Source organism: Numenius arquata, chromosome 10 (genome assembly GCF_964106895.1).
Source record: "Numenius arquata chromosome 10, bNumArq3.hap1.1, whole genome shotgun sequence".
NCBI lineage: Eukaryota > Metazoa > Chordata > Aves > Charadriiformes > Scolopacidae > Numenius > Numenius arquata.
The window spans coordinates 13,324,078-13,346,402 of NC_133585.1; the positions used below are offsets into that span (position 1 = coordinate 13,324,078).

The window sequence follows — 22,325 nt, forward strand, 5'->3', positions numbered from 1 at the left end:
GATTACTACTATTAAATTGTTCAGATTATTTTAGGCATAGTCTTACAGAGTCAATTTGAAGACATTTTAATGCATAACCTTTTTCTTTCTAAAATCTTCCTGTTCAAATTTTAATTTTGAAGCCTATCTACAAACTTGGTTTTTGATGAAGATCTTTTTTCTTTCATTGGGTTATTCATGATGTGTTCATAAACTCAAATGAAGTTTTTTTTTTACTATTTTTGTTTTTGAAGCAAGATTTCTCTTTAGAAAAGTAATTCGCATTACAGTTTATTTCCTGTATTTACCATTTATGCAGTTAATAAGTTCAGTCTTTGTGAGATTCTATTTGTATTAAGACATATTACAGGGACACAGCATGTCTGAAACCATTTAGCATGGTCCAAAATATATGGTAATATTAAAAAGGCAAAAAGAAACCTCCAGGATACTATGTCACAAAATTTTTGAGATTATTCCTCACAGGATTCAGAATGCAACCTCTCTACTGAAGAACTATTCCAGGTATTGCCTTGGCATATTTGAAGAGAAAATGATGAGAAGTGTGGGAGGGTATTCATTAAAACAGCTACTCTTCTCCCTGTGTAAAAATTTAATTCTTCAAAAACTTGATCGTCAAACATCTTTGTAGGCATCTCTTAGTAGTTGCTCCTATTGAGCTGCGTTTTTATTTATTAACCGTCTTGTCTTCAGGAATGACTGCAATTTAACTACTGTAAGTTAGTAGTTATTTTTTTGGAGACGTGTTTGGCTGCCTAAACTTAAGGACCTGATCCTGCAGTTTTGTCCAACTAAATAGCCTTACTTTCATTTGACCTATTTACGCTGCTGTTATTACACAACTGTTGAGTGCTACTGGGGGCAGTAAATATTGATTAAGCCCTATTAAAGCATTTGCTTTCTCCCATAAAGAATTGATAAGCCACATATTTCTTTTTTGTTTATTACAAACCTATATCTGCATGTCTCTTTAGCAAAGTTTAATTTGGACTTTTGGCCAGATGTTCAAATACGGTGAAACTGAGCACCAAATGAATGAAAAGTATCCCTGAACTGACTGTACTGCCATTGCACAACATAATCTCTCCCTGAAGCCCAATGGCATGTGTTTTATACAAACCTCATTAGCAGAAGAATTAGTTAAAAATACCCAAACAACCGCAGGTTTCCACGTGGGACTTTGTGAGCACTCTGGAGGCTATGACCCCAGGTACATTCTGGAGTGAGCTTTTGCTCTCTGCCCAGACTACCTCTTTTGGCTGCTGGAGTTCTCTATTCGCATAATTGTTTCATTGAATTGTTGTTCAGTGCTCTATCAGGGCACGGACAACAGTGGCTAGAAGAAAGGCTTAGTACCTCCATTTTTTGTTTTTTATTTCCTCTGAAAACTAGCTTGCACCCATATTTATTTATAAATGTGGTAGGGTAAAATGATAATCTTATACTCTGTTTTGCAATTCCAATATTACCTCTTGTCCTCCTGTCTGACTCTGAGTTGTGTTCAGTTTTCTTTATCAAATGTCTCCTGCTAGACTTTCCCTGGACAGTAGTACTAGCTGTGACCAATTCTTGAGACATTTAGCGAGCAAAACCAATGCCTGCAGCTAGCAAGCTTGAGCATTACAGGGTAATCCAAGCCTTGTATTATTGTTAACATGTTGTTATAAAACATATGGAGTAAGAAAACATTCATAATTATGATAAATACTCATAATAGCTGAAGGACAGTGAGTATTCGGAGAATAGACACTGTGGCTTGGGAAAAGTGGTGTGAGATGTGTAACTCAGCAAAAAGGGGGGAAAATTAAAAAGAAAAGCAGTTTATCAATTAAAAAAAAAAAAAAAGATTCTGAGAGTGAAGTCTTCCAAAGAAATCTTTGGAAGTCCCATTGTTTGAGACACTTAAAACTAGATTGGGTGAAGCACTAAATAATACACTGGCTAGATCCCCAAAGTCAGAAGGCTTGAATAAATATACAATTGAGGTCTGTTTTTCTGTGGTTTTAGGAAAATTTTATTCACGCTTTCATTTGCTTCAGTGATAATAAATAGCCCTTTGGAAGTTTGAAGTTGACATTTAAGTCTTTAATGAACGCTTGTTTTTTGACTCTGGTTTTCTCATGAATGCCAGACTGCTGGCTGTGATTTTGTTCTCCATGAGCAGCAAAGCATGTATTTAAAACATAGGCATTCACGCAAAGTCTCACAATGGGCTCTGCAAACTAATTTAAGAAAATAGAATCATTCAAATTTTCAGTCTCTCCAGCCTAACAATATCCTTGTAAGCACGCCATTATACCATAAGTAAACCATCCATCTATCTTCACTGCTCCTAGTAAGATACATCCTGTCATTAGAGACAGAAGTGAATAACTGTGTTTGGCATTACTTGAACTTTGAAAGTTGAAACACAGTTTTAGGGCACGCTGGTGTGTGCATATGCAAACACAATGATATCACTCCCCAGGCAGCAAGTGTTTCTGCTGCTGGCAGGCTGTGCTTGGTCTGAGACCCTCTTCCATCTGCTTCAGCCTTGGAGCTGGCTGCTGTGGCCACTCACAGGGTGATTTTGGCAGCAGCAGGGTACAGATGCCCATCTTGGGAATGAGTTTTTGAAGCAGTGGCATCTGGGTGTCAGCTTGTCTTCCTAGCTGGTCTCTTCAGTGGTCTTGTCTGGCTAGAATTCTGGCTCTGCTGGCAACTCAGAAGTTGGGGTCAAGCTTTGTGGCTTGCTGGCCTTCCCAGAAGAGCACTCGTCTGTGATTAGTGCCTCTGAAGGAGCTAAAAGCTATCTTCATATGTAACTTAAAAAGTAAAATCACCCTGGAAAATCTTATGAAATTCACATAAAATGACGTTTAATAATGTGATAGGGAAAGATTTCCATTCTCATTGAAAGTTTCTGCTCTGCTCTACTAGTCTATGGTGGATTTTTTCTTCATTGCAAAATAAAGGTTCATAAAGTCTGAAATAATTTTCAGAAGATATAGCAGAACATTACTCGTGCAGGGCAAGCTCCTTAAATATTTTGGTGAAACCATTACCATCATTCTTGTAGCAGATAGATCAAAAAGCATTTCAGTCACACCACCTCCAGCTTTTAGAGCTCTCAGCTATGAAGTGAAAGAGGAACTTAAAATTACTGTTTCTTCCTCCAAACAGGACAGAAATGAAACACTTTGTTCTAATCTAGAAGTTTTTGTTATATGAAGGGGAATCCCTGCAGGCAGACATATGTCCCTCCCTCCTCTGTTCCCCTGTGAATATATAAATAAGGGAAATAAGAAATGCTCCAGAGCCTGGAAAACCCAAAGTAGGCAAGTACGTTACCTTATTTTTCCTTCTCTCTTGCTTTGCTACCAATTCTGAATGCTACCTGAAGACTAATTTATAAATTTACTGTTTCTTGTGCCTTTGACAGCACTGGTGGAAACAGAGTATAGCTGATATTTCAGGTATCTCACAAATCCCTTCTAGGGATCATGTTTGTATTTAGAGGGATTTCCATAGTTAGCTGCAAATTAAAATACATGTGCAGTTGCAGTAACAAGTGTATACACACTTTTTCTGCTGAATCCTTTCTCTTTTTGCAGCCCCACTATTCAGGAGATTACAACAAACTCGTGTTGCAAATGCAGTCTAGTACATATGCAGAGATTTTGCTATATTAAAAGGAATATAATAGAAAAAAAAAAGAAAATTATTATAGCCCTGGATTTACTGTGTGAGATCAGGCGAGAACTTCTGTGTCTTGTTTTAATTAACTTTTTTCTACAAGAAAATACATACATAGTAATAAATTCAGGTAGAAAGTGAACATTATTTTGAGAAGAGGAGCATATCTGAGGTGTTTAAATATTCTTATTTTTCTACCCTAGAAACAAATTAAAGGAAAAGAATATAAAAATATACCTCACTAATTTAACAGTAGATCTTACTGTAGGTGTTGAAGGAATCAACTGTTCACACAATCACACAACACTACTCAGGCATCAGGTTAGACCCAATGCTGTAATTCTGTTTTCTAGCATAAAGCTAGTTCCCATTTGGGATTAGGCAAAGACACTCAATTTATACTACTGTGCATGTTTAGAAGCTGGGTTTTGCTCTGCACACTGTGAAGGATCAAAAGGACATTATTTTCTAAGTTACCATGATATTTTTGGTTCTTCTCGGTTAATTTTTTGCACATCAAAAAAGTGACTCTTGACTTAGAGGACTGCCAAAACAATACTATCCTGCAAACATCCTGCCTTCTCTTGTTTTAAATAAATAAATTGTTTACACACTGAATTTTGATCACTGTGCAAAATCAGTTGTCTTGAGTTACGCTTTATAAGATTTAAAGGGTTCTGACCTTAATAGGATAGACTTATACACTTTGTGTTAATTTATGAATTAACTAGCAGTCTGAACAAATGCAATATTAAAAAAAGAGAATTTTTTTTTTAATATTAGAAATCCAGCCTTGGTTGTGGAGGTTTTGCTGTTGTGTTTTTGTTTTTTTTTTCCTAGCTTGCATATTTTCTATTCTAAAAAAAGAAAAGTTGATGGTGTGGATAAAATTCAACTTACTCTTCCATAGGATATTGACTCTTCAGTGAGTAGGGGCTAAAAAAGGGGTAAAATGTAGTAACATATATTTATAATTTTTACTAGAGTAAATACTTAGAGTATGATTATATGAGAAAAGGGAATTTTGTACATTAAAATGTACCATATACTCGTTTCTTGGAAGAGACTTGCAGTAGAAGAGACCTGGAGTGGCAAAATACCAGTGGATTAGTGTCTATAACAGACTGTGCAGAATAGTCTTTCCATGGCAAAAAGTAACTTGCTGTCTCCATTGCATCATTTTATTCCGCCTTGGCGCTTATCTCCATATATATGACAGAAGGACCTAAGTAGTGGGAAACTTCTTTTCTTGCTGTCACTCAGTTTATATCATTCTTTCAAAAGAAAATAATGAAACAGCATTGATACAGAATCCGCTACAGGTCTAACTGAAATATGTGGATTGGGTTGGTAAATAAGGGATTGTTTTGTTTTGCTCTACAGCATAGGGTAATTTGAGTGGGATGCACGGTCACGTAGGCTAAGATCCTCAAAAGCAGTTTTCTCAAGCTTTCAGTCCATTATACATGCAGAACTGTGGCTGCTTCTCTAAAAGCATAAAAAGTAGAAAGGGAAAGAAAGCAGTGTACCCAAGTATATTTTATATTTTGCCCTAGAGCTCTCTGCTAGCAAACCAAGCAAACTGGTTTTGGGAATGAAGCTGCCGTTTTTCAGAACTGAAAAAGAGCAGTGCCAAACTGAGAAAATACAAAGCATTTCTGATTTGTGGCTGTTCCAAGGCAACAGACAATGAGCTGTCAGTTAAAAGTGGAGGTTCAGAATCAAATTCAGTGGGGAGTAAAGAGGACCGTGATGGCACATAAGAAATGACATTTTTCCTTGTACATGTAACATGTACTTCTAAGCAAGTGGTTTTTGCAGTTTGGGGTGGCTTATTTTGTGGGCTTGGGGTTTTGTTTTGATTTTTTTTTTTTTTTTGGTGGAGAGTAGCTTAACACAGAAGAGGATAAGTGCCCTATTGAAAAATAAGGATTCGCTTGGTTGCTTTTTTTGAAAGTTTTTTGGAAAATATCTGCAAAATAAGGAGACAAATGCAACTGAAAGGAAGAGCCTTAGTTGCTGAGACTCTTATTGGCTCTTTAACTACTTAATTTTCTTTAAAAGAGAGGAAATCTCGGAAGTAGCTGTTTTGGAAACTCTTTTAAAGGGAAAAGGATTAACTGGACAAAGTATCATACATAGGAAATAGGAACTGCTTGTTGTTCAGGAGGGAAAGAAGATGACAGAGCCGGATGGGATAGATTCTCAATGATAGTATCTCATGGGTTTTGCATGATTTTTGCATTAAGATCCCTTTTTATGTTTAGTCACTTAAGTAAGCGGGTATCCTCAACCTCTTTTTTGTGTATTTTCTTCCTATTCTGGGCCTTTCAAAATGAATTTTTGTTTATATATCTTTTGTTCAGATTTACTTATACTAGAAGATTTTCAAAGTGCCTAGATTCTCAGTTTATGTCAAATTCCCGATTATGGAACATGAATCGTTTTGTTTCTGAAGATTAGGATCTTAAAATGATATTCTAAGTTTACTTGGAGAAAGTGATGGAACAGTAGTATATGTTTAAGCTTTTACAGCTGAATGGCATTGTTATAGGAAGTATGCAGCTGCATTAACTCCCACATGTAGCCCTTTCCTGGTCTCTCTGTGTCAATTCACATTGTCTACAGTGAATTAGAGAAATCCAAAAGATAAATGGCAAATTTGTGAATTTTTTTTTTTTTTTTAATTACTTTCTCCACCAATTTCCACTGCTAAAGTTTTACCAGTTGTGGTGGATACTGCTGCATTTCAAAGATCTGATCTTGTATTGCTGGCCATGTCTTGGTCTGAAAAATGAAATACATAGTTGAGCATTACTGGTGTGGGGTTCTTAATAGAGCCTTTGCTGTCAATTATTGCTCTTGTTATCTCTTGTGTAAATTGAAGAATAAGGAGACTAAAATCAATAGCTCCAGAGAAAGTAGAATAGTAACCAGTCTCCTGTATGGAGGTGGAGGGAGATGATAAGACCAAAATAATCCTGTCAGTTCTCCTCCTGCTGTTCTAAAGAGTTGCATTAGTATTATATTTTTTTGTGCCAGAAATTAGCAAGGAGATTGCTCAAAGGAACAAAAAGAACGAGAACTTAATTCCATTCTGTCTTTTTCTCCTTGCTGAAAGGACTGACAAAGTAGCAATGCTTGTCTTTCACTGATAGATAGCTGTACTCCCTCCATAGCTTGAGCCTATATTTGAACTGCAGTCTCTTGCATCTTCACAGCGCTGCATTGCAGTGATGTAGGTAATGCACAGGCAATGCAACTGTGCCAGAGTCCCCTGGGCTAGAAGGGCCCAGGTGCCAAGCAGGAAAGAAGGTGGGAGTGAGCAATGGTATTTGTCTGAACTGTCTTTGCTGTTGAACACTTCAAACATTCCCAGATTTAGTTTTTACTTATGTCTTCTTTTGTTTTGTCTGTTTGCTGATTTTTACAGTTCCTTTGAAAGGATGCTCAAATAAACAAAGAGGCTCATTTTTGTTATTGTTTGCAGGTTTCCAACCTGTACCTGTATGACAGTGTGCTCATGCTGGCCAATGCTTTCCACAGAAAACTGGAGGACAGAAAATGGCACAGCATGGCAAGTCTGAACTGCATGAGGAAATCCACCAAACCTTGGAATGGAGGACGATCCATGCTAGAGACTATTAAGAAGGTGAGAACAGACAAACCACAATTATGTAAGAAATTGAAAAAGTTACTTCATTTCCACTTGAGATTAGCTTTTGAAGAGGTTTTGACCTCTATTCAACTTTTATTTGATTTATTACAAGCAAGTGATTTACAACTACCAGGAATGATCTACAGCTATTAAACAAGCGAATGATTTATTACAAACAAATTATGCACACTGCAGTGTTGCTCCAGTGGTGTGTGCTCTATTTCTGTTGTTCTCATGGCTACCTTCTGTGGAGGTAGCATGATTAGGAATAGTCATACAAATTGATGTGTGCATGAATCATAATACTTTCCCCAAGAGAAGAACTTAAGGAGCTCAAGGGGCCAACCAACAATAAGGTTTAAGATTTATGTTCTGCTTACTGTAGCTCAACTGGTTTTGTAGGTTGGCTGGGCATTCATAAATATACTGTAACCCAGAGCAAAAGGGACCTGATTCAGCTAAGTTGTCACTAACAATTACACTGTCTTGTAGCATGTTGAATTACTTAAATATGGACAGTATTGTGGCTTTGCAGATGCGTGGCAACTTCTTGTATGAAAGTTATTTGATCACAAATACTAATGGAAAAAATACCCATTTTTTTACTATATACCAGCTTAAGCAAGTATTTGGGGAAAAAAAAAACAACCCCTGTTTGTCCATATATATTGATGAAATTGTTTCCTCTAGTAAAATGAAGCAATTTGATCAAGTGAACCGGTCCTAATGACCCCATCCTTTGTTGCAAAATTATTTCAGACTTTAGTGTCATCTCAAGCTTCTTTGCTACAAACCCAAAATCAAACTCAGTGATACTTTTACAGAGAGGTTTTAATAATACTTAAAGTTTTATATTTTCTTCATGCCTCTCTTGTCTGGTGCTATGTTTGAGCTATTGAAGAGCACGTAATTGCCACACTTAAGTTCACTGTAAACATTTTCAGAGCAGATTTGGCATACCTTTAATGAAAAGGAGTGTTCATAAAGGCAAATTTCTTCTGTTCTAAGTTTTCTGAACCTTATTTCCTCAGGGCCACATAACTGGGCTTACTGGTGTTATGGAGTTCAGAGAAGATGGCGCCAACCCCTATGTTCAATTTGAAATACTGGGCACTAGCTACAGCGAAACTTTTGGCAAAGATGTGCGGAGGGTAAAGATATGATGCTTCTTTCTGTCTTTTGTTTTCCTCTAAATAATATACATCCTACTTCACAGGAGAAAATGGTATTCTTTAAGAATGAATTAGTGCTACACTGCAGAAGAAATTTACGATAAGAGAAATATTTTCTAATATCTTAAACGCTTAAATCTTGAAAGCTAATTTTGTATAAGTAGGCAGGAGCCCTGCAAGTTGTTTCCACATGTGCAGTAATGATGCAGTGCCATAACAATACTGTGAACATGATAATGAAGACTGCACAATTCTGCTCATGTATTTTATTGTTAATTAGGATATAATTCACGTAACTGGCACTTGTCTTACTAAGGAAGCTAGGATTATAAATTACCTAAACACACAAGGATGTTTCAAAGTATAGCTGCTGCAAGAATTTGAGATAAATAAATAAATAAAAACTCTAGAGAAAATAATTTCCAAAATGGATGAAGCTATATCATGTAAAGGATGACCTATCAATGGTGGCTGGTGGAAAAAAAGACTGATGGGGATTAGAAGGCAGTTAGAGTGCTTCCATGGGGTTACTAACATAAATTGTCGTGGGCTAAAAAGCCTACATTGAACATGTTCATGCAGAGGAGGTGTTTCAAAAATACCTGAAACTCTCAATTGAACAGTGAGGTTCTGATTGGAATCCAAGCTACAAAATGTCCCTAAACTGGGACTGGTCAACTGGTTGAAATACAGATGTCACCACTGTATGGTCAGTGGTTCCTACATTAAGCAGAGCTGAACAAAGAGGATTCCAAGCAGTATTAAAATTTATTACATTTTCTTTTTTCATTTGACAGTTGGTTTCTGTGGTTTGTTTTGATTTACCTGAATTACATGAGTCTAAATGGAAAAACAAGCAAAGAACTTGTGTTTACATTATCATCTTAAACAGCTGGACCTGAGATTCTCAGAGTCATTTGGCATGAGGATTCTGGACATGGAGCCAAAGGCTTGCAATATCTATTAGAAATTCCACAGAAGGAAGAGAAGTATTTGAAATGCATAAAGCTCCAGGAGATATAATTGAAAAACTTCTGTTGCCAAAAAGTCTGAAGATTTCAGATTGGCTAGGCACCCTTCTGTATTGTAATGACCAGAAAAGGCTATTTCTCAGTTCGCTTTCACTTCTAGAAGATTTCTACTGCAAATGAGGAAGTCTAAGGTCCAAACACTAGCTGAATGATAAAAAATTATCTTAATTTTGGAAAGAGTGTTGTCTGTTTCATAAAACAGAGATAGCTTAGGAAGTCTAGGAAGCAATTCCAGTTCATAAACAGAAGTATGTACCTCACTTTATGCACAAGTATGCAAAACAGAAATATCCGATGCCGTGTGAGATGCTGTGGAGTATCCTACTGTGTTTCCAGCTGCCATTACAGAAAAGCATGAGTGTCCTGTCAGTGCTGCATTACCCCTAGCAGATATCTTGGATGCCTTGGGGCATTGGAGTACAGTTTCATTCTGTTACACATTTCTCAAGTGACGTTGAGTAAGTCACATAATCACTTTATACTTCAATTTAACCGTTCAGTAAAATTGGTATGATTACCTCTCAAAACAGCTGTGAGGCCTTAAAGGGAAATTGTGATGTGTGAGTATACATTATTACTTTTTTCTAATGTACATTTCAAATATGGTGACACATATACAAAAGCTCTTGCTTCAGTATGTGTAATACACTGAAAAAATTGATATATAATCTGGATGCGTGAAGTGGACATAGCTAAAATACCACTCAAAAGGGACCACAAGGCAAAGAAATTGGTAAAAAGACTAAATGGGAAAATTACTAAAATGGCTAAACTGATATACTACTCATTTCTTTTGCTCCCTAATTTGCTACTTTGGTATTAGGTGGTTAATATAGGAAGGCTTAACTCTTTGGATGTTAAATAGAGGACATTATACAGGTCCCAAAATGAAAGGGAGCATAATTCTAAATGGGTAAAGAGCTACTGGCTGTGGAATACTACTCTGAGCTAAAATAAAGTTCTGAAAATGATCCTTTTAGCCTAATATATATAGAGAGTAAGAAATCAGCAATATGCTAGAGAAGTCTCTAGAAGAACTTGGAAGAGAGGATATTTCTTAGAGTAAAACTACCATTGAACTGCTGGTATTCAATTATTTAGACAGCCTGACTTTTTATTATTGCAGCAAAAATATCTTACAGCTCAGAAGTACTTTTGAAAGCTGAGAAAGTCATGCTTGTCTCATTTATGTTACTTGAGTGAGAGATAAATTCTGATTTATTGTCAGTTGTTTCCATATCAGCCTTTCCTCAGATTTAGCTGTGGAGGAACATGTTTTTGGTGAAAACCATGGGGTTCTCTCTGCATGGTTTTCTTTTCCTCTGTGTGGAAAGCAGCTGTATCTATTCATTCCTAGCCTAACCCTACAAAAAGCTTTTGCCCTTAGGATCTGTGACAGCGTAGAGCAAAGGAATATAATATTGACTCTTGAGCCTTAGAGAGAATCCAGTCAAAAGCTAGTGGATCATTAATATTTAACTTCCTTTAAAAAGTCTCTCATGGATCATTTCCACCAGAAGGACTCCTAGGACGATGTCTGAGACAGTAACCCAAATCTGGCAGGAATCTTCAGGGCCATTCTGTAGAGGCATCTTGACTCATCCCAGTTGCCCTGAGATCTAGTCTTTCTGCAGACAATTGCTCCTTCCACTAGCTGTGACTGAGTTATGGGTGCAAATACTTATATGTATTTGCTTACTTAGTATACCTTCTCCTGTATTCTGTGAGTCTAACATCACATTTTTGTCATAAAGGCTGATAGTGGCTTCTGTGTATTTTATGTGTGTGTTTTCTTTTTCCTTTGTTTAGGCGTAGTTTAGTGAAGGGAAACTTCAGAAAATGCTCTAATTTCTTTGGTTTAAACATAAAAGAAGACAGTATTTCCCTTAAGGTATACCACCTCGCTTTACAAAAGGCTCAGGTGATTGCCTGCTATTCACTGGGTGGATGTGGAGGTTGAGAAAGCATAGTATATTCATGCTTAAAAAAGAGATCAATGTGGTGACTTATCAGGGCGCTTGAAAGTTGAAGGATAAGATTGTCAGAAAGAAGCTGAAAAGACTTAAATGTCTAGTGCTTGACAACTGCCAGTATGATTTATGTTCCTAATGTCTGTAAACACTTTTAAAAATAGCAACCTGAGTATCTGTATATTTAAAAAATAAAAAGAACTGGATATAAAGAGATAAGGGAACTGTAAAAAGTATAGAACATAATAAAAATCAATAAAAAGGAAAAAACCAGAATTTAATAGCTGATGCCACACTAATCTTTTAAATTGAATGAAATTTGAGTGAAATCAAAAATGAAGGACATGCAGAGGAAATATAACTTGGAAAATCAAGAAAAAGTGGTATAAAATGTTCAGGTGAAGCGCATGGAGCAGCTGGAATGAGTCTAATAGTCCATTATGTTCAAAACCCTTTGAGACTTTGGGGATTTGCATTTGTAGCGGATAAAACCCCCCTTTCTTCTCATTTCCCCTCTTATGTCCACCTCCTATGCTAAGAGTGTATGCATCAAATATAGCCGGAATGGTCTTGCTCTGAATTTATAATTACAAACACAACCCTTTTTTTATTCATTTAAATTCTTATTTATTTGTCCTTTATTAATTTATTTTTTTTTACCCACATAGATGCATAAAGCCTCTCTTGTATGCTTACATTTTTATGTCTTCTACCTTAAGTTTCCTGAGCCTTTGGTTCATCCCCAGCACTGGCAGTGGCTGAGGGTGATTGTTAAGTCATTTTGCTTCATTGGCTCACTGTCCCCATCTGTAGCATGGAGCTGAGGGTACTTGCCTGCTTTGTACAAAGTTTTGAAGTATGATAGAAAAACAAGGACTATAACAAAGATTCAAGAAATTGAATGAATCATAGTATTAAAAACTGTATATTCCTAGTTGTATGAGAGACCGTCCCTTCAGAGTTTGTTTGGAATTGTCAGTGGAGAACTATGTCCCACTTCCACAGTACAAGGGACATGAAATGGGAAGAGAGTTCAGGATTAGATTAATTCCCTCCCTAGTGACCATCTATATTATTGGTTTTATTAATGAAAGCCTGTAACTTTCAGAACATCTGATCTGGTTCATATTTCTTATGTTTCTGCACTTGGATGAATTCCATACAATATAATAGCTTAATGATGCAGCTGTGAGAGCAAAAATAAGGGAGTCAGGACTCCAGGATGGTATTCCTAGCAACTCACTAATTCACAGTGAGCTCCTGGAGTGTAAGCCTATTTGTTCTCGTTTGACCATGTATGCAGAGAGTAGCATAACAACTAACTGCCCTTGTAGGGATGTGATTAGGCTTAGTTAGGTAACACCTGTAAGAAGCTTTAGTATTATCTACATCTTCATCCTTGGCAAGAAGATTTTCTGTAAGTGTGAAATGATGTTGTTGTTTAGTTTATTTTATGACAGGGATCATATTTTTTATAAAGCAATCTGCAACTTTTTCCAGAGCTGGCTGTGATGAAGGCAGAGTTAATGATTTACACACGTGCTGTATTTCATAAGAAACATTCTGTTCAAAATGATAATGTTTGCCATTGGTTATTCATTTCTGTCAGTTGGTATGTTTTCATTTTTTAAAATTAGATTTTCTTGAAATGTCATCTGCTTCATAAACAGTCGTACTTGTTTCTTCCAGTACCTTTAAGGCCAATTGCAGAAGTCACTATAAGTAGTTTTGTGATGTTGTTGAAGCCCCACTTTTGAAGTCTGATAAAGTGCTTTAATTGTGATTGTTACTTTTAAACAGAATCTCATCATTATCAAGGTGAGAAATTCTGTGCTTATTCATTGCAAAAAGGAACTGTATTTCTAGGGATCTACAGTATTAAGTACTTTCACCTGGAAAGTACTTGCCAAGTCACATCATATGCCGTTACTGAAGAGAATTATCTTAGGTGATTACTACTGTAATTGAATCAGTTTTACTCATATGGAAAAATACATAACTAAATTGCCTGAGTTTAGCCATAAAACAGATGCCTGCCTCCTCTTTGAGCACTTCATAAACATGCACTTGGGTATAGTAATTGGGTTTAATCTGTGTTGCCAAGGTATCTCTCAGCAGAAATGTAAGACTGAAGTCTTGGCTACTTGTGATCATTAAAGATCCCCTGTTACCTTGCGAAAGGAAGGGCTAACAGTCCTCTTATTCTGGGTAAGATACAATTTCCAGATATTTATATTTGTTTTAACTTTCTGCTTGAGTTGATTGTTGTGGTAGAGTGATTTGGGAAAAGAGTATTGCGATTCACCCTACAAATATATTGTGTCAAAGTGAAGAAAAAACTGGAGTATTTTACTCAAAATAATAAACCTCCTTCATTTTTTAGTTGTAATTTTCTGTACAAGATGGATGTGAGGAGTAAAAATAAATGCATTCCTTGCATATTCCACGAGTTGACTTATTCTTGGTGAAAAATACAGCTGAACATATAGGAAATGGCTATGATCAATTTTTAAACTATAGAAGAATACTAGGGAAGAAACATGATGAACCTGAGCATTTTTTTCTGAAATGAAGTGGGGTCCCTGTTTGCCCAAGTTCTGCAAATTGGGTTTTTTATTGTAATTGAAATATTTTATGTTCCATATGATTTCATTGTGAAATTATAGCTGAATTATTACATTCACAAACTGAAAAGTATGTAAACAAGTTTAGAAATGTGTGATACATAGTTCTTGTTAATTTAATTTTATGTTTTTGGAAAACATTGCCAATGGGACCCATGCTTTTGCATAAACTGTTACTTGTATTTGCAAACACAAAATGCTGTATGTATTTGCAAATTATACCAGTGTCAACCCTGAGTAAAAGGGATGTCTTGCAAATTTCAGTTGGAATTCCTCCAAGCAAAAGATCATGCTGGTCTTCTCCTTTGGAAGACTGTTCAGCTGTTTATATGACATTTTCAAAGCATGAAGCTTGAGGCTAGATTATAAAAAGCAGCCATATTCGAGTTATGAGCGGGGCCAGGATACCTACAGCAATTAGGACACTGCTGAAGTTTCCACAGCCCACATACACCACTGCCTGTATGTTTAGAAATTCTGTTTAATTCATAACTCACATATTATGTCATATTTACCAGATTATAATGAATCTTGCGTATAACATTTTCCCTTTTTAACATGTATGCAATAGTATATAAAATTGGAATGTTAGTCACGTTACAGTTACATCTTTAATTATGGAGTTTTCATCAAAGCTCCTATAATTTATTGATGGATCCTAGGAGAGTATTCTGATTGGGCTGAAGAGAAAGCCCCTTTCTGTAGCTCAGCTCATGAAGAATTCTGTGCTCAAGTGGGCACACTATGAAGAAAAATGTATTTCCATAAGGAAACAGGTCAAGATTTTCTGAGCTTAACAGCAAAGAAAATAAAAAGCATTTGAAAAAAGCTTCACAAATTCTTTTTACCTTTTTGGAAATCCAAAGACAGAGATTATTTGCTATTCTCTTTTGCACAGTATTAATCTTGAACAAAGGCAATAAGCCCATTACTCCAGAAAAGGGACAGTCTGTCTTTTGTTTTTTGTTTTTTGTTTTTTTTTTTTTTTTTACTTCCTGCCCTAAGAAATATCTTTGATCACGATTGTTCTTTAAAAATCACACCAAAACCAGAAGAACTTTCTGTTGAGTATCAGACTAGATTTTTTTAGCATAATTCTGTTCAGCAAAAACACTTTGAAAGATATTAATGATAATGGCAAAATACAAGCTCAATTATTTTAACTAGCAAATCAAATAGATGTTATCTTGGCTTTCATAAGTACATAAACTAAGGAGATCTAACATCTCTGCATCTGCAGCATGATTTCAGTGTCAAGGACAGTTGCAAGGACTGTATGTTGAGGTAGACCATGCACAGTTTTCTTTCTGTAGTGTTTGAAATGCATTTAATTCTTCTAATTATTGTTTTCTTATAGCATTTGGTAAACTGCAAGTATATGTAGGTGCCAAGCATAGTTTATGAAGTAATTTATTTCAGCAGTAATTTCAAAATCCAGGATAATTGTTGTCTTCATCTGTATATTGCTCTGATATATACAATATGTCAAAAAGTAGATGTTTAAATGCAGGTAGTTAAGCTATTTGATCATGCTACATCGTGCTACATCATAGTTTTGTTAAGAAAAATGACAAAACTTTGTGGTTTATGTTTAGTCCTATTAAAATAAACAACAGAAATACAAGTTATTTAAAAACTCCCATCTAATTTTGCTTTTATTTCTGCCATTTCATGCCAGATTATATTACTGTATACCAGTAAACACTTTCACATGCAGGTTTTCCAATGAGAAGTTTAATGGCATATATCTTAGTGGTCAGCCCAAATATGGGATACGAGGAACTTCTGATTCACAAAGTGCCACAAACTGCATGACTTGCTTTGGCTTGGTCCCTTAATTTCATTTTACTTAAAAAAAAAAGAATAACCTTAATTCCTCAGCTTACTCTTTTGGAAAGATACATGCAAAAGGGCATCAGAGTTCTGATACTTCTTTGTCCATATTGGCTAATTCACTGAGATAACAGTACTTGGCAGAGATTGCCTGCTGGTGTTCCAGTTCCTGGCAGAACTGCCTTTAAATGGAGGACTTTCTGTTTTCAGATCACACAGAAAACACTCAGTTTTGCCTTAAAATAGGTACAATCCATAATCAATGTGAGCCTGTATTGAGGAAGGAATTCTAAAATACGCCTGGTCCAATATCACAATATCTCTTGCTATAGGAGTGAATGAATTTATATACTTGGGTAAAATACACAGATGTCATAAAATAAAACTCGTTTTCCATTTTGAGACAACATCCTTTTACTAGAATGGAGACAGTATCAGACATAGATAATAATTTTTAAAAGGGAATATTCTTTCTGAGCATGACAGCTATGTGACAGGCTATAGTATGTCTGTATTTTTAATATGTTAATGAGTGTGATGTGCAAATGAATAATAGAGCTCTCCCACAATATGATTGCTAACTGGACACATTTTTAAGTTGTATGTTGGCAACAAAATATTTTTCTTTAAACGATATATAGTAATATATACATATATTTTAAGTATTTTCCAGCATAAAAGAGGTACATGAGCAGAATACAGTAATAATTAAAAGTGTTGACACCGTTTAAAAACTCAATTGTCCATATATTAATGTAAGCTGAAATAGTTATTAAATGCAGCAACATGTTTGAATTCCACTTAGACCCAATGGGCAAAAAAACCCCCAACAACCCAAACCCCTTAAATACCGAAGCTTGCCAAAATCCACTTTTGATGGAGATTTTTTGGAACAATTTCCAGGGACTCTGTCAAAGGAATCACCCTGTTTGCCCTAGAAAGCCATGCCCTAGCTGTTTTAAGTGAAAAATATAATTGCCACTAGACTGAATGGAAAATGGGATAGAGGTAATTTATGAGGTGGCTGGATTCCAAGTCATGTAGAGCTTAAAAAAATGTTAATGACCTGAAATGACACCTGGATCTAAAATTATGAGCAGAGTAGCACAAAGAAGAGATGTGCTTGACTGACAGTGACCATACACGCAGCTTTTACTTCATGAAGACAGGGCAGGCTCGGAAAGCATCCCGTTAGCACAGTGTAGACTAGACAGAAGTGTCATGTAGAAGAGCTGAAGCCTGGTATCTTAAGTGGCCAAATCACCTTTGCAGTCAAAATTTTCTTATGAACAATTGTACACCTGTCCTGAAATTAAATTACAAGTTGCAAAAGCATCTGACTGCGTGCCTTAAGCCCATTGGGTCTTTATCAATAGAATTGTATAGAACATTAAGCATGCAGGATGCAAGTTGTGTATTTTTTCTTTGAATTTAAGATGCCATGAAGAACTCAGTGACATAACTCTCTTTCCGTAATCGTTAACTTTTGTACTGTGCTTTGAGATCATTGGATGAAGGGTGCTGTCTATGATCATGTAATTTTTCAAAGGCATGAAGTAACTCTCTTGGAAAGAGTACTTTAATGCAGTCAAACAGCTCCAGCCTGCCAGCATCTACTTCACTCGCAACAATATCTTTTTCATGAAAAGGTAAGTTGCAAAATCCCATGGAGTTTATTGATGAGGTCTGAAGAACTTGCAGGTATTGGGCTTTGTTGGAGAGTGGATGTAAGGAAGAGTGAAAAAAAAAGAATAAATCAGAGACTCTCTGTTATAGTGAAGGAGTTAAATAGAAATATGCTGCTACTTATTATTGACCGAATCAGGTAGCCAGATACAGGCTTTCTTTTAGGAAAAGAAACAGCATAGAAATAGTTAAATCTGACATCAGTTATTTGCCTTAAAATTGCTTGTCAAGGTCAGTTTCCCTGAACATGACAGCTAAGGAGAAGAAAGAGGGCTTGCACGCTTATAGCAATAAATTCCTCTCAGTTGGAGTGCCACTGAAAGGTCCCTTCCTAGGTCTTTACTCAGGACAGTGTTTGAGCTTGTTCCTGCTGTGTCTAAGGTGCCTGGTGCCATCTTGCCTGATCCTGCAGTTTCTCCCACTGTCACAAAATTTTGGGAAAACAAGTGAGGAGGTGAATCCTTTCCTCCTACATGTGCTGTTTTCTGGGGTAACGTGTCTGTGGTGAAGTGGTGATGACTGGTTTGTGTTACGTAGTTAACTAACAGACCGATGATTTTACCAGCATGTCAAGTGAATTGTTGGTTTCAGCAGGTTAACTGCTATATGTCCTTGTGTTGTCCATCATAAAGTCTCAAATTCTTAAAATTTTATCCATTGGTAACATTTGGTTACAGTGCTATGAGAAAAGTATGTTTTAAAATTGTTGAGATTATACCATCTGGGGATGGTATCTGGCTGATATCAGTTCCTGGATGTTTTGCTTTGTTTTGTTTTTAAGTAAGACTGATATCTAAATATACACAAGGTTGACAGAGTGCAAAAATAGGTATTATCTTTCAAAGCAGGCTAAAGCTTTCCAAATACAGTGCTTGGGAAGATAGGCAACTGAAGATACTGAAGCATTTAGTCCCTGGAGTCTTACCAGAAAGTAGTCCTAGACAAGTACAGGAATTGGCAATTGCTTACGTGGAGAAAAAAAAAGCTAATATCTAGTAACTAGGAGTATGGGTGATATTTAATACTATGTGAACATTTCAGTTTGAGTAGTTCTAGCACCACCTATAATTTTCTTAAATCTTTATGTGCAATTTATTCTGCCATAAGATTAATAATACAGTAAGGCATAAGTTAGTAGATGCTTTGCAAGATTGCTGTCTCAGCTGCATTGCATCTAAACTGAGCTCCTCTCATTCTCTCTACTCTCATTCAAGATCCCATTCAATACCAATCTACAAGGCCACTGTAGCTATTTACATTTCAGAAGCACCTGGAGGCTATGGTTTTGTTATACCAAGAGTTGCCCAGATAGTTAACTCTATTATTATTTTGTAATACATAAACCATGTGGTTGTGTTCAGAAACCTGCTACTGTAGTTTTGCCATCCTGACAGAGAAACGCTATCAAAATCTTAAGTTTCGAGAACATGCAGTATTGAGACTTCTCCAGGGCGTTTGCTAAGATAGGGATGAATAGTTTTGTGAATCAGGTGTTTTTCAGGTTAGGTATAACAAACACTGATGCTCATGGTTCAAACTCGAGGAGGGAGCAGCTCACTTCTGGAGTTGAATCTGAAGTTTTGTCTGCTTTTTTTCTTACTTCTTTCCTAAGTTTTAAAATAAATAATTGGGAGTGAAGCATTTCTTGGTAGGTTTTTGGAACTTTATTATAAGGTAATTTCACCAGGAACTGTTAAGAGAAGTTAAGTGTTGTTACTCCATGTTTTTATTAGACCAAGTAAGGGCAAAAAAAAGCAAAAAATTTTTACTTTATGAGCATGAGGGAAGAGCACTGAGATTTTGTTATTATTTTTCATTAACTCTGATTGTTTTCTGAGTGTTCAGGAGGAGGACTTTTCCTCAATAGACTCACTGAAAAGGCATTCAGCATCTAGACCTTTTTTTTTTCATTTGAACACAATAGGAATACAGTAACAAGTGAAGAGTAAAACATAGATTTGCTGGCTGAGCTGGCTTAAAATGAAAGAGTAAATCTGAATCTAGGGTACAGATCACAGAGTCTGCTACTCTAGTGTGGCTGTCACTACAGGACATTTCAGTGACTTTCTTGATTAAAACAAAATGTCCAATCTTCTCTGCATCTCAGGATGACTCTTATGTCGGGAGCTTGCTCTCTGAGTTTGCTTCTCTTCCTCTCATGCATCCCTCAGTTTCATTCCCAGCTACATGGTCCTTACTTGTGTATTGCGTTGTGCATCCTGGAAGCTTCTCTTTGATGAGGATCGTCATTTCCCTCCATGGAAGCCATGATATCTCTCCTATTTCTGCAAGAAATTCAGTCTGACCTTGGGTGCAATTTGGCTCTGAAAGATCAGTACCTTCCTCTGTGCTGCCTAACCACAACGTTTAATAGAACACAACATATAGTTGTGAACTGAGAAATTTAAGTAGATGCTATCCATTCCACAAATCAATATGATGGTGTAGAATTCAAATCAATATTGGTTTCCTCTCTGTTTCTATTTTGACTCCCGATGGCAGGTTTGAGGTAAGACAGATGAATTTTTCCAATAACGATGGTATTTTAACTATGGTTTGATTTAATAAAAAAGGAAAAATATTGGAAAGAAATGTCGAGAGAAATTTTCATATATGTTTTCATTATTTACGTAGTGTATTTCTGTAGATTTTGCCTATGGGCATTACAAGACTTCTGTGCATTATCATTTCTACCATGTCAGCCATGACTTACCACCCTCGTAACACTTTATCCAAGATGACTCCTGTTGAATCTTTTTAATTATCTGTATACTATGATCTTTATTGCTTCCATTCCCAAGATGCAGTGCAAAACAGTAATTTGTTGTAGCCAGTGAAGAAGACGACGAAATGGAAAATATGGATTGGTTGCCTTTTGTTAATATAGTCAGCTTTTGGTGAGAGGTCACAGGGAAAGGAGTTCAGGTTAGACTAGTGAGGCATTTTTCAGTATTAATCAAAATTTGAAGGCATTAAGTAGTTTTGGCTTTAGAACAATTATTGCAATTACATTAGTTTTTCAGTAAAATTTATTATGATTTTTCAGGTTCACAAGACAGACCTTATTGCAGTACTAGTGTTCTGTTTTAACAAGCACCCTGCAGGAAAAACATCTCTGTAGCAACCTTTTTTGTGCTTCAAGGTGGTAGTTACTGAACCAGCCCTGGGGGCAGGGTCACTCAACATCCCAGCAAAGCACATGGTCTCCCGATTGCTGATTTGGTGTGATCGTTAGGGTGGATTTGTTGAGTATAACATAGTTCAATACTAGACAGTCTGATGAGGATATGAGAGTAATTATTATCTGACAGCTGAGTCATCTAAAAAGTCCGAGCCACCACCACTAAAATCTTTGGGTCTGCTACAGAAGGACTCTGCTTTGGAAAATAAGTAACTTTCATCTAGAGGGGCGCTTTCTAGTTGGAAAGGGTCACTCTTGGTGGAGAGAATGAGGCTGGATGTTCCTCTCTCTCTGTCTCTGACATACGTGAAGCACATTAAGTTGAAGTCTGCTGGCACTGCCTAGCACAAAACAGCAATCTTCTGTTTCTTATATGCATTAATTGCATGACTGCAATTTTTTTTTTATTCTATATGTTGTTTATAGCACAGGCTGGCTATAAAGCGTCATAGGAGTTCACTGCATTTATAGGTTGAGCTAGAGTTGCCCTTATACTATTTTAGCCTAAGAAAACCAGGAAACAAATTTCCTTGCTTAAAATACATCAGTTGCCCTCACTGTACATATCCTCTGACTTCAGTTGAGAATAAGTACAGCCTGGTTCTTGACTATTTACAGCACTTCAGAGAGGATCTTCAGATGTCCGCTGCTCCAGCTGTCTGCCAGATTATCTTTCTCTATTTTCACAGATTTTGAGCAAAATGTACTTTAAGAACCTGTACTAGTTTTGCTGGTGTCTCTGTACAGGAGGATTTAGAGTAGATGTTTTGGGTATTGATGCTGGATTTCGAAGGTAAGCTGCCCTGTTTTCTCACTGCTTATGAAGAAAAGAAAGTCAGTGGGATCTCCTGGAAGGACAGGAGGAATTGGAGCAGCAAGGATCTCTTCAGATCCCTACCCTTCTGTGTCTCCCAACATTAATAATCCTCATTGCTCCATGATAGTTAGTCAGGCTGCAGCAAAGATTAAATATCCTTTCATTTAGCTGAATTAACCTTCTAGATGTAGGTGGTATAAAATAGATACATCAATGTACCTACTGCCTCTCTGGTTTTAATTATTTCAGAAATCCTGTCTGTTCTTAATTTATACTAACTATGAGTATTCCAAGACTTGGAAGTCCGGGATCAGACCAGCAGCAAGGCTCTGTAGAGATAAGACATTCCCATTGAAATGAGGTGTTAAAATTCTGATTTTGAAACACGTCTCTAGGATATCTCACTTCTCTAGCTTTGGTTTGCTTCGGTAGGTATTGCATGGTCCAGTCCAGAAAGACAGTATATGGATTAATGCTGCTCCAGGTCAATGAGCAAAGGAAGCGATTGTTTTCTTTCCTCCTTCCTCTCCATTAGAAATTAACACACCTTAAACCCAAAACCATTCGTGTGTTTGTGTACAGCCATGATCCTGCCCACTGTCACTGTTTCAAATCTTGCGATGTTCCCCATGCTTCTTATCACCAAAAAGAAACATTAGCAATGGATTCCAGGATAGA

General features: G+C 36.5%; 1 protein-coding gene across 3 annotated transcripts in view; it reads left to right on the top strand.

Annotated features, from left to right (window-relative positions):
* The window catches only part of GRID1 (glutamate ionotropic receptor delta type subunit 1), a 540,304-nt gene that overhangs the window by 431,181 nt on the left and 86,798 nt on the right, over positions 1 to 22,325 (top strand). For all 3 annotated transcript variants that reach the window (XM_074154637.1, XM_074154638.1, XM_074154640.1), the window contains exons 7-8: positions 7,166 to 7,327; positions 8,365 to 8,484. In XM_074154637.1, the coding sequence (XP_074010738.1) occupies positions 7,166 to 7,327; positions 8,365 to 8,484 (282 nt within the window). The remainder of the gene's footprint in view (positions 1 to 7,165; positions 7,328 to 8,364; positions 8,485 to 22,325) is intronic.